The following is a 13,356-nucleotide window of genomic DNA, read 5'->3' as shown; positions in this document are numbered from 1 at the left end:
TTTTAAGTAATATGCATCAATAAACAGTACTTTACGTATAAAACGTGGTTTTTAAGAGTTTTTGTCAAATGCTTTATAATGTAGTATATATGTAGATATGATCAAGTATTTTGTTAGAAGTCAATGATTATCCTAACTATATTTTACATTTTTTATATTTAAAATGAAATATTCATCATCTATTTGATTATGTTTATCTGCAGTTAGTTACACGAGTTCATGAAACTTTAATAAATTGTACTTAAGCACAATTTACTTGTAATCTTGAATCTTAAATAATATGTATCAATAAACAGTACTTCATGCAAATACTTTATAATATATAGTATAGATATACATATAGTGTTTATATTATAGTATATATGAGCCGCCTCAATATTTGAATTTTAATATATGGTTTTTTTGCCCCTTATATAAAGTGGCATTTTGCCCCTAATCTTACATAACCAAATTAACATGTCCTCCATGGCTTCTCTACTTCTACTTTTTGTTCTCCTTTCTGTATCTTTACGAACAACAGGTTCATCTCTCTTCTCGATTTACTTATGTTTTATGTTTTATGTTCGGTTCAGTTCAATTCAAATTCAATTTCATTTCGCGTCTGAATTTATAAGAACTGTAAAACCGTCACCATTCGTGGTTAGGTCATACCAAGTTTCATGACCAAGCTTATTCTCGGATTTTTTTGTTTATGGTTTTTCCATTTGCTTATGATCATCTTAAATTCGTTACTGTCATATAGTAACAATCATGAAATGAAAATATCTGATGTCGTAAGGTAATGTGCAGAGTCACAAATTGGAGTATGTTATGGATTGCTTGGAAACAATCTTCCATCTCCACCAGAGGTCATTAATCTGTACAACTCGCACAACATCCGACGAATGAGAATCTACGATCCTAACCAATCAGTTCTACAAGCGTTAAGTGGATCCAACATTGAATTGATGTTAGGGGTCCCAAATTCAGATCTTCAGTATGTTGCCTCAAGTCGTGACAATGCACGAGATTGGGTAAGAAGAAACGTTGTAAACTTTCCCAGTGTCAAATTTCGTTATATAGCAGTTGGAAATGAAGTTAAGCCAACTGATGGTACGTTGGCTCCATTGGTGCACCCTGCTCTGACAAATATCCACGAAGCCGTTGCATTTCATGGACTCAAGGATCAAATCAAAGTCTCGACTTCAGTTGACACGACTATGATCGGAGTCGATTTTCCTCCGTCGCAAGGTGCATTTAAGGGCGATGTTAGGGCTTACATCGACCCAATCATCGGGTTCCTGGTTGCTATCAATGCACCTTTGCTTGTCAACGTCTATCCGTATTTCAGGTACAATTATTTTGATACAGTTCTAGTTATCATTAAATTCTAACTTGTCAATATCTATCCAAATATCATTAATTTTATTATGTCATTTAAATTCTTATAATTATACCATGTTGTACCCAAGATGTTGACTCATCTCCAACTTGTTATAAAAAGTCAAAAGGAACTAAAGTCAAAATTGAGAATGTTGAAATGTGATTTAGACCTTAACATACATATATTACAATTAGCACCCTTGATGTACGGTTGATTTATATTTGAAGTCCCTTTCGTTTTTTGGGCTGTAGTTATTCGGGAAATCCAAGAGACATATCGCTTGCCTATGCCTTGTTTACTTCTTCGGGAACTGTAGTACAAGATGGATCCAACGGATACCAGAACCTCTTTGACGCGATAGTAGATGTGATGTACTCCGCATTAGAGAAGGCTGGAGGGGCTACAGTGGAAATTGTGATTTCAGAAACTGGATGGCCATCAAATGGTGCATTTGGAGCAACGTTTGACAATGCTCGCACATACTATACGAATATGGTTTCACATGCACCACATGGTACGCCTAAGAGGCCTGGAAGAGCCATAGAGACATACTTGTTTGCCATGTTTGATGAGAACAACAAGGAGCCTGAACTCGAGAAAAACTTTGGAGTATTTTATCCAAATCAGCAACCAAAGTATAACCTTAATTTCAACTCGATCCAACAGGGATTTGAATCTGTTTAAAGTTGAATATTGTGTTCGTAATTGTACTTGAAATTAAATGTTTTATGGAGGACAGATTGGCACAATATTTAAGCTTCATACTTGCTTTAATATTATAAGAATATGAAATACATCGTTGTTGCTAAAATACTTTGGTGTTGGAAAGCAGTTATGTAAGCAAAAACTGTAGTAAAACTTTGTAGACGAATGCTATTATTCTGTCAGTATTTTTGTTTAGATTGGTTTTGACCTTGATGATCACATTTGTATGGTCATATTTCAAGTTTTCAATGTCATTTTTTGGTCACAAATCCGCCTAAAAGAATAAGAACAAAATAATTAAAAAAAAAACTGAACAAAAGATAAAATAAAAAAGAAATAGAATGATACTTTGCGCATTACCATCATCCTTGATAAGTACACGTTATGGTTCATTAGAAAGATACTTACTTGTACAATGCAGCGAGATAAATCTGGATTTTTAATGTTTCATTTATTCTTTGTCTATGCTGATGTTATAATACAGTTTTATATGATTTTGAGAAACCGATAATGTTTTTGTTTTTGAATAAAATATAAATTTGAAGATATCATAAAATTTTGAAAAAAATATATCGATATTAGTATCAAATTAACTATTTAAAAGTTCTAGGCTTTTTGTTTAATTTATTTAATTCAGTTTCTTCATTATAGTTTAATTTCGTTTTAATAACAAAGTAATTTATTTTTGTTTTAATAATATAATTTTTTATAAAGATAATAATTAGGAATTCTGTTAGAACTCAATAATTATCCTAAATATATTTTTGGAATTTTTATATTTAAAATAAGATCTTTATTATGTATTTTATTATATTTATCAGTAGTTAGTTACACATATTTAAAAAGAAAGATTTAATAAGTTGTACTTACGCACAATTTACTTTTAATCTTAAATAAACAATATTTCATGCATACAAATTAATAAATGTTTTATGACATACGATAGATTATAGATTTACATATTCTTTTTCCATTCTTTATTTTCCATTTAAAACCCATTTAATTTTTTGAGATCAAATAAAATAATAAATAGAATAATTAAATTTCAATCTCTTGTCGATAAAAAAATTCTCTAGGAATATACTTGGGCGTTTTTAAGGCCCAACTCTTGAATTGGGTCGAGTGGCAAAACAGAGAAGCCCATTTCTGATTACGTTTTCTAGTTATCGACTATCAACTATCGACTATCGAGTAAAATCAAATTGAAATAAAACAAATACTTTTTTTTTTATTTCAAAATTGACATTTTTTTTTGGTTAAATTTAATTTAATAATTATAATTATAAGACATAACCCTATCGATGTTTTGTGGAGAGACAAAATGAGAGAAATCTGAGTACAATAGATGGTGACACGACGGTGGATAACATTGAGAAGCAGAGTTCGGATTTTTGACAAGGGTAGTTTTCTTGTTTGTTTTTCCCCCTCATCAATCACTTTTAGAGTGTGTCGAGTCTCTAGAAGTGATACGTCTCGATTTTGATATAATGTGAAGATATGTGATACCTCTTTTAAATATTTTTCTAAAACAGTCCTTAGACGGGATACATGTAAGCAACTTAGCGTTAATCTCAATAAAACGGCTTTCCAAATCCATAAAACATGAGTATAAATGAATTGTTATTTTTGATGAACTAAAATATAAAATTTATAACCACAAGGGTGGTGTCTGATTGGTTTGAGTTTGAGCTCCAAATGTCAAAAATGTCTGGAGGTACCATGTTCAAATCCAAGGAAGAATAAAAATCCTCTTGTGACCACTGAAGTTCAAATACGGTGATTCCAGCCTGCCCGCAAAGCAGGTGGTCCACTTGGGATTAGTCAGCTTGCATAGTTGGATATCTAGGTTAATCATATATAAGATTTATACTTGACAATTAGAGGGAGAAAGTGAGAGAAAATATGTGTAATAAGCCGAGTTATCACAATCCTAAGAACAATATCGTGTTCACCGCTATGCATGATAAATTTTTAATAAGGTTGAGGGTGTGCCTAGGATTACCCTAGCCAAAGGCGTGCTCCGCCAGTGGCAATAGTGGATGATAGCAACGAGCAAAGCAAGTAACAGTCTGACAACAACAACAATCAAGGGAGGGGGTGATCGGTAGTTTGTGGTTGGGTTAAAACAATGAGAAGGTCCACGTGGGTGGGACGACATCAAGGGAGGTTGTTGATGATGACCGCAAGGGCAGGGGAGGGTAAAGCCGTAAAGGGACACAGTGTGCATATGGAAACCAACAATAGATATAAATACTTTTAAAACAATCAGTCATGGTAATTATTAGCACAATACATGGTTATTGAACCACTGGGGGGATACCTTAGGTACTGCTTAGACTTTGGTTTTACTCCTCATTGATCAGAAAGGTCAACGAAGTTCTACTTGACTGTTAACTTTAAGGTCTTGTATATTATTATGAATATTTAAGTCGTATCTAAAAGAAAATGCTTATTAGATGATGACTTGATCATTATTAAAAGTCGGGTCAAAAGGGTCCCACAAGTAAGTCAACATCACCCATGTCACAACCGAATACACCGATGTCAAGTTTAGAAAAATAACACAAGTCAAGTTGTTGATGTCATATTTGATGATGATTATATATAATATATTAAATGAATATTTTAATAATATAATTAATAAATCTATTGAAATTAAATGTATTTTTTATTTTAAAAATTAATTTTTAATTTTAAAAAACTTGTTAAAGATACTTTTCCGATAAATAAACAGAAATTAAACTCGTTTTTTATACCAATTTTCTATTATACTCTTTAAATTTTCAAAATAATAATAAAAATATATATAAAGAGGGACCCACCTTGAGTTGAGATCTTCTAACGTACGCTTTCTTAAATGCTAAAATAGCCCCAAAATTTGAACGCTTTAAATACCTCCCTTTCTCTCTCTAAAATCTCCACACGCTCGTTTTCCCGCTACTCCATCGTGATCTGAATCTCTCTGCCTCCGAATATAACTCTCTCTCTCTCTTTCTTTCTCCCCTAAATCTTCGCTAAAGCCCTAGCTAACAGGTTTGTTATATTTTCAAAGCTGTTTCAATGCCGATTTACTCTACACTGTCTCTATTTCCGCAACTTTTTTGCTATATTTTTCATCAATTTGACGGTTACGAAGCTTAGGGAAGCCACCGTCTCTCTTTTTTCAGACGTATATGTGTATATCTTTGATAAGGATGGATATTTTCAATACTGAAATCGTTTATAAGTAAGCTTATTAGCTTTTGGGTGATTCAATTTTGATTGATCATTCGGTTGTAATGCAGATTGATCGAGGGTTGTCGGTGTAATTGATGTAGGACTAATGGATAGAGGGTATGGATTTGGTTTTTGTTTACGAGATTGGAAATTAATGGTTTGAATTGATTTATAAATCGAGTTTTAAGATTTTCCCCCTTTGATTTTGAATGGGTATTGTGAAAAATGTATGCTTTATTGGGATCGGAATTTAGTTGAACTGGTTTTTAATTAGAACTTGCATTGATAGCTTTTTTGGTATCTGTTTTTGATAAATGTTGACAAATATCTCTATATATTTAGTAGGTTGATTTTAGTCCTTGGGGAATGGGGATTCTCCCCTTTATGGTGAACTTGAATGATCGCTGTCATTGATTTTTTATTGATTTTGTAATTGCAGGTAAACGTATCTTAATTGAGATAGATGTGATGGCTGGAGGAAAGGAGGAACCACATACTTTTGATTTGAAGAAAGAGGTCGGATTCAGTTCGTGTTCGTCGATATCTGATAGTAGCTGTGATGCTAACACTCCAAGATCTCATTACAATCGTGGGTAAGCTTCTTAACCTGATTTTGACCAAGATTTACTGTTTTATTGACCTGGATTTGACCTCATTTATGGTTTTCCTAAGTTCATGTGAGTAGAAAAAAGATGAAAGTATTTAGTAAATTGGTGCTCAAACTTGAAAAGGCAAAATTAGAGAAAGGTTATTGATTCATAAATCCATTTCTTGCTATGTTTGATTATCAATTAATCAGCAAAAAAATGTTGTGGGTAGTGACTAATATCTGGATTTGGGAAGCATGCTTCAATACAGATAATGAGATTAGTCTTTTTCTTCATTTAAAGTGGAAAAAGATTAGTCTGCTTGTCCTCTTTTCTTATCAATGTTAAAGTAGCCCTCAGCCCATAACCCATTGTGATACCTCTTGGGAATTGTCTGCAATTGGTTATCTTGCTAATTTTATGGTATACACTCTGCAATCTCTTTCTGAACTGGTTTCATCTTGGTTAATTGTATCCATAGATGGTACCGTATTCTTTTAGTCTCTCTCTTTTCTTATATCATGGTATCTGGCATGTTTACTGCAATTACTCCCTGGGGAACATGCAAAATTGCAAATCACTCCTCTATTCAAGTCACTAAGTGCATGTTTGTTAGCAGCTTAATTGGACTCACAGCTTATTCGGTCAGCTATACGTAACTGTTTGTAGTGGCTGAATGATATAGAAAATGACTTATTTTCTCAATGTATACAGACAAATTAATTTCAACATACAACTTTATCCATTTGTTATAGGATATTAGTAGTCTCTGAGGGAGTGAAAGCATCTTTGGTTGCTCTGAAACCAATTCTCGGCTCCAGCTCATGATATACTTTCTTTTATTTGTGCTTGTAGGAGCAGTTGTCAAACTAAGCGCTCATCACAAGCAGGCTGGACGGACGAAGAGGTTAGTTGGTGGCTTGTGTGGTCTTCTTGCAGTTGAACTACAATCTTTCTTGGTTTATCTTCTGGCTGTAAAAGCAAGATTTTAAGTTGATGTATACTCTTGTTCTCCCAAAGTGCGAAATGATAATGTAGATCATTGATGCAATTTGTATCTACTTATAGTAGCTTCATGTTGCAAAATAGTCAGTTGGGGACTTGGGGTTCTTAAATCTGATATCTAATTAACGTCATGCCTCTTTGGACTATGTTTGAAACCTTTGAGCACATATATGCAGGATACTGATATTTTATTTTATATTTTGCGTTATAGGACACTATGTTAACTGGGGTTGTGAAGAAGTACAACGGAAGGAACTGGAAGAAAATAGGTGAGCTGGCAGTCATGCTGTCACTTTTGCTTCATATCTTGCATTCTTTTCTCTTAATCAGAAGCACAATGTAGAGTTTATTATGATGATAATGGTAATGCTATTGAAATGTAATCCAATCAATATAAATTATAATTATCATCTTATTTTCTGTCTGTTCTTTTGTGAAGCTGAATCTATTCCAGGACGATCAGATGTTCAGTGCTTGCATCGTTGGCAAAAAGTTCTTAATCCTGAACTTGTTAAAGGGCCTTGGACCAAAGAGGTATGTTTGGACTACTTTGTGTTCCTTATTTTAAATCCCACAAGTTATTGTTTGATTTGCTGTATTTGTTACTTTGTTTAATGAGTTATTTATAAATTTTTGTTCAGGAGGATGATCGTATTAAGGAGTTGGTTGAGAAGCATGGCTGTAAGAAATGGTCACTTATTGCGAAGCATTTAGCTGGTCGAATTGGCAAACAATGCCGTGAGAGGTAAGCATCGTTGCCCACTTACTCTACCATGCTATTTGCGTATACCAGATGACATCTATTTCTTCCCATTTTGTTACAATTATATGGTATAAATCATCTTTGTTACTATATTGACCATTGGTATGGATCACTGCCCGTTTGTTAGCAGCTTAATGAGCTTAATGGGACTGATAGCTTATTTGGTTAGCTATAGATGACTGTTTGGTAATGGCTTAATGATATAGAAAGTGGCATATTCAGTAAGCTTTTAGGAGGAAGCTTTATGCAGAAAGCCGTTTTTTTCTAAACCTGCCTCTCTTAATTAAAAAATACGCTCCTTTCAACTATGAAAAAATCATTCCAAACAAAAACCTTTCTAATCTATACAGATAGATTAATCCTCACAGACAACTTTATCCATACAGGATTTGATGGAAAACTAACCAAACAACCCTTGGTTTGATTCTCTTCTGCACAAATCTGTTTCCTACCATGAAACTGTAACTTGCAAAATTTACGGTTTTGTAGTTTTTATTACTATACTCAAAACCTCAGCTACCCCTTCCCGAAGATCTTCAAGATTTCCTAACATGGCCCCTAAATCTCCTCCCATTTTGTTGGGCTAGCTCTCACACAGGGAAGGGAGACCGATGGGTTTGAGGGAGGCAAAAAGGGAGGGTTGGATTATTTCTGGTATTAATTTGTTTGAGGTGGCTTAATGGGACAACTAAGGGGTCGTGGCTTATTCCACATAGCCATTTGGCTTAATGGCTAACGATTAAGCTGTAAAGAAAAAAACCTGTATGGCTAAGCGAATAAGCTGCCCAAACCATTAAGCTGTAAGTGGATGGAGTTTTTTTTATCCCTAGTAACCATGAAACATATTATATGGTTTTTTCAGGTGGCATAACCATTTAGATCCAGCCATAAGGAAAGAAGCATGGACAGAAGAGGAGGAATCAACTCTTGCATATTACCACCAGATATATGGGAACAGATGGGCAGAAATTGCTAGATTTCTACCTGGAAGGTACAAATGAAAATGTACTTTTTCTAAATATATTCAGCTTAGCAAATAAAAGGCTAAAATAGTCATAAATGTACTTTTTATGACTAGACATTTGTTCAGTGTTTGGTAAGACATGAATAGAGTGGACAAGACAAGACCAATAAAATGACTAATTTACTTCTAATGAGTTGTTTATGTTCTTTTTCGGGGATTGCAGGACCGATAATGCAATTAAAAATCATTGGAATAGCTCAAAACGGAGATTGGACCTAAACATTCCTCCCGTTTTTCCTAGAAGAACTTCATCTCCTGAGCATACTGAAGTGAAAAAGGGAGGCACGGGAACACCATTAGTAGAACAGAATGCCGATGATAAGAAGTTACTTAACGTTTCCAACACCTGTTCAACAAATCTAGCCCTCGGAAATCGTAAATTCGATATCACTGATGAGGATTGTATGGGGTTTACTCGGTATGCAAAAATCCGTAAAGTTGAACCATCGATTCCTGAATCGCCTAAAAGACTTGCAGTCGATAGTGTCAAAGATTTGAAACTCGGGATTTCACCCGACACTTCATTTCTAAGTCTATCAACTTTTGGAACACCTTCTTACGGTTCGTTATGTTACCAGCCTCCACAACTCAAGAATTTGGCCATTTCTTTAGAGAACAGTGGATCTCCGAGCTCTGCCAACAGTTCTATGCAACTAAACGGTCAGTTTTCGTGTTCGACTCCCCCTCATCTTGCACTAAGCATCTCTGTTAATAGCAGCAGCCCAGAATCTATCTTGAGAAACTCGGCAATGAGTTATAAGAACACGCCTTCGATTATAAGGAAAAGAACTCCGAGAAGTGTCAACTGCTCGTCTCCGTCTACATCTGGTCATGATTGCAGCAAAAATGTGAAAACTAGTGAATCAGAAATCACGCAGAGAGGTCCAGACTCGTGGCTGCATAGATCGCAACCATCTTTAGGAAGACGGCTGGACTATATGTTTGATTCAGAATGGGACCCGACCATTGTTAGATGTTGCACCCCTGGTTCTGTTACTCGATCCCCGAAAGCAAACGTGATGCTGACTCCGTGATTCGGTTTAATTTGTGAGTCCTCCTTTCTCTCTGTTACCACATTTTTAAGGATTCAATGGCTTGAATGTGTGATTTTGAAGATTTTGCTTGTTCTTTTTGGTGGGTGCAGATATAATAAATCCTTCAAGAAAACTTGTCATATACATAATTAAGAGGTATGTTGTGGTGGTGCAATGGAAGATCAACCAAAATGGGGTGGATCTAGTTTTCAGATGGAAGAACTTTATACCTTAATAATAGGGCTTACTTCATATGTGAATACTTGTTTTTCTTATAACTTTCTTGAAAGACAGTTTTGTTTAGGACTTGCAGATGACTGACTGACTGACTATATGCTATTCAGAACTGAGTCTGGTTTTCTTGATAATATGGTTGGGTTTTTTTTTAAATATATAATATTTATTTACGGTAACTAGAACAAATAAACTCGTGCACTCTTCTCACATTTGGTAAAGTTTGAACCCTTGATTTTCTAGGAGGCCAATGACTCACATATCGTTAGACCAAAGGTTCTTTGGTAACTGAGGTTGGTTTTGTTGTCTAAGGGGCTGTTCGGTTCATTTTCTGTTAAAACCTGTATGGATATAGTTGTCTGTATATTAACAGATAGGTTGTTGTGCTGAATAAACAGTCTGAATGTTATAAATGACCATTTTATCTTTCGGTCTATATCTTTTATCAGTAACTATATATTGTTTCCAATCTATTGATTTGTGCCAACTCAATATAAAAAAGAACCCAACTCAAAATCAAAACCCTAAAACTCTCGCCTTCAAGCCTTTGCCTAAAACTCTCTCATCTTTCAAACGGTATTGACATTGGAAAACCACAGGGAGAAATCGAAACCCTAGAAGAAGAAACCATGGGAAGCAATCGAAAACTATAGGGAGAAATCGAAAACGTTTGTAAGAACAAACAATAGAAAGAAATCGAATCACAAGGAGAAAAGGTTTTCATCTGGAACTTGAAATGTGAACTGGATCAAGAAAAGAGTGGTTGATTTCATATAAAGGGAGAAGAAGACGAAATTAGGGGAAGGGTTAAAAGGGAATAAATGGAACAATAAATGGCTGAATGTATATGACTCTACTTTTGTAGCTGAGCGATTCAGCCATGGGCTGACCGAATAAGCCCATATCGAACAGTTAGATATGACTGTGCAAATAAGCCATATGACTTATACAGCCCATTAAGCCGCAACCGAAAAGCCCCTAAGTTATTTATGGTATGAGAAATGGCGTGTTCTAGAAACCTTTTAAAAACAACTCAAAAGAGCTGTGGAAATTCTGAAGGAAATAAATGATGAAACGTGCGTATGTTTTGTGATAACTATGGCATTAGGCTTATGTTATTGTCACTATTACTTCAAGTGGATCATGAGACAATGTCGAGATCTACTATAAAGATTGATAGCGATTGATCCAATCCATAACTTTAAGGATCTTTGGATAATATTGTAAGATTTTAAATGATGTGAGATATATGGTGTGACGACGACGTTAAGCCTTACGATTTATGACAGGGCCATGGCATTTTTCAAAATGCGTATTCACGTAATGCAACGAAATACATCTCGATTTTAATGTTTCGTTTTATTATTTGTCTTTGTTGATTTTATAATACGGTTTTGTGAAACCTATAATGTTTTTTATATTTGAATAAGATATAAGTTTGAAGAGAAAACGATATATTGAAATTAACATCAAATCAACAATTTAAAAGTTTTCGTTTTTTATATGACTTTTTTTAGTTCGATTTTTAGTATAATTTAATTAAAGTTTAACAACGAAGTGATTTATTTTAGAACTCAATGACTATTCTGATTATATATTTAATATTTAAAATAAAATGTTTATCATTTATTTGATTATGTTTATCATTTTATTCATGTATCATTTATTTGTAATCTTGAACTTTAAGTAATATGTATTATTAAATAACACTTGATGCATTAAAAATATTTTTTAAAAGTTTAATCCAAATACTTTATAATATTATATATATATATATATATATATATAGAGAGAGAGAGAGAGAGAGAGAGAGATAGTGAGTGAAAGATTCAAATGAGAACGTTAAATATTAAAGAAAACAAAAAAAAGATCATTAATATACAAAATCACATTTGATTTTAAACATAAAAAAATTTGTAAGCGGACGACTTTTGAACTTGTATGATTTTGTACGTGAATATATACATGAGAATCATGTATGATTTTGTATGTGAATCATATATGATTTTGTACATTAACGACATTTTTCTTGTTTTATTAAATAGTTAACGTTCTCGTTTGAACATGTCCTCATATGTATATACAGTATATAAATATATAGACACACACTGCAAATGTTCATGTTTTTGAATATTAATAAAACTAAAAAAGAAAGAAAAAATTATGGGTACGTGATATATATAGTTTAAGAAAATGATATTGGGGTACAAAATCGGGATTAAATCTCTTGAATCTGAACTCACTACTCTCTTCAATTTTCAAAGAATTCGTGTTCAGTTCTTCATATATGAGCATGAGAGTAAGCATTTACCTATTTAAGCTTTTAGTTCTTAATTTTTTCTATGTTCATTTAAATCTTAGGTCTTGTATATAATTATCATTAATCCCTCAAATTATATATTAAAATCCCCACACCTTACAAAATAACGCGTTGTACACGCTCCATATCGCGTTACAATCGAGTCAAGCCTTAGAATGGAGCCACCAAGATTAATGTGGTGGCAAACTCAAGACCCGATGCCATAGCGTGCCATAACGAGTTATTTAAAACTATATGTGTGACCGATTCTAAGTCGTAGGAAGGAATAAGAAACGCTTGAATTCAACCTTGAACGCTCGTTCAATTGACAAATAAATATCAGGCTTTAGGGCTTTTCCACACAAATCGTTAGTTCAAGTATTTCTAGGATGGTCACTGAATTTCTTTTAACTGTTTATAGTATCTTACTAGAAGAGTACTCGCGCAATGCAGCGAGACATATATCGATTTTAATGTTTTATTTTATTATTTGTCTCTGTCGCTATTATAATACGATTTTATGTGTTTTTAATAAAGTAATAATAAGTTTATTTTTTAATTAAAATATAAATTTGAAGATATCTTAAAAATTTGAAAAAAAAAATATCAATGTTAATATCAAATCAACTATTTAAAAGTTATCATTTTTATGTAACTAGAAGCGTACTCGCGCAATGCAGCGAGATACATCGTGTTTTAAATATTTCATTTTATTTTTTATCTCAGTCGATTTTATAATATGGCTTTATGTGATTTTGAGAAAGCGATGATGTTTTTATTTTTGAATAAAATATATGTTTGACGATATCATAAAAATTTGACAAAAATATATAGATATTAGTATCAAATTAACTATTTGAAATTTCTCATATTTTTGTGTAATTTTTTAATCCAATTTTTTTATAATTTAATTTATGTATAATAACAAAGTAATTTGTATTTGTTTTAATAATATAATTTTTTATAAAGATAATAATTTTTTATTTTGTTGGAACTCGATAATTATTTTAATTATATTTTAGATTTTTTATATTTTAAAATGAGATGTTCATTCTCTATTTGATTATGTTTATCCGCAGTTATTTATACGAATTCAAACATCGAGCTTTAATAAGTTGTACTTATG

At 33.0% G+C, this 13,356-nt stretch overlaps 2 protein-coding genes across 2 annotated transcripts; both read left to right on the top strand.

The window, feature by feature from the left end:
- The first annotated feature begins 445 nt into the window (after positions 1-445).
- LOC112527625 (lichenase-like) lies at positions 446-2,174 on the top strand. The gene is made up of 3 exons (XM_025138371.1): positions 446-520; positions 790-1,330; positions 1,615-2,174. Exons 1-3 carry the CDS (start codon positions 457-459, stop codon positions 2,045-2,047), a joined length of 1,038 nt encoding a protein of 345 aa, XP_024994139.1. The 5' UTR covers positions 446-456; the 3' UTR covers positions 2,048-2,174.
- Positions 2,175-5,351: 3,177 nt separating this feature from the next.
- LOC112528680 (transcription factor MYB3R-5-like) lies at positions 5,352-9,697 on the top strand. Its single transcript, XM_025139705.1, has 8 exons — positions 5,352-5,401; positions 5,724-5,877; positions 6,727-6,778; positions 7,088-7,145; positions 7,316-7,410; positions 7,518-7,621; positions 8,502-8,630; positions 8,827-9,697. Exons 2-8 carry the CDS (start codon positions 5,753-5,755, stop codon positions 9,695-9,697), a joined length of 1,434 nt encoding a protein of 477 aa, XP_024995473.1. The 5' UTR covers positions 5,352-5,401; positions 5,724-5,752.
- The last annotated feature ends 3,659 nt before the right edge of the window (positions 9,698-13,356 follow it).

The sequence above is a fragment of the Cynara cardunculus genome, assembly GCF_001531365.2.
Source record: "Cynara cardunculus var. scolymus isolate 2C chromosome LG 15, CcrdV1, whole genome shotgun sequence".
Taxonomy (NCBI): Eukaryota; Viridiplantae; Streptophyta; class Magnoliopsida; order Asterales; family Asteraceae; genus Cynara; species Cynara cardunculus.
Note: the sequence above shows the minus strand (reverse complement) of the source record. Positions and strands in the feature narration are given on the sequence as shown.

Coding starts and splice junctions, on each gene's coding strand:
- LOC112528680 (XM_025139705.1), top strand. CDS start 5,753: ATGGCTGGAGGAAAGGAGGAACCACATACTTTTGATTTGAAGAAAGAG. Junction 6,779..7,087: donor CAGGCTGGACGGACGAAGAG/GTTAGTTGGTGG, acceptor TTTGCGTTATAG/GACACTATGTTAACTGGGGT. Junction 7,146..7,315: donor AAGGAACTGGAAGAAAATAG/GTGAGCTGGCAG, acceptor TCTTTTGTGAAG/CTGAATCTATTCCAGGACGA.
- LOC112527625 (XM_025138371.1), top strand. CDS start 457: ATGTCCTCCATGGCTTCTCTACTTCTACTTTTTGTTCTCCTTTCTGTA. Junction 521..789: donor TGTATCTTTACGAACAACAG/GTTCATCTCTCT, acceptor GGTAATGTGCAG/AGTCACAAATTGGAGTATGT. Junction 1,331..1,614: donor AACGTCTATCCGTATTTCAG/GTACAATTATTT, acceptor TTTGGGCTGTAG/TTATTCGGGAAATCCAAGAG.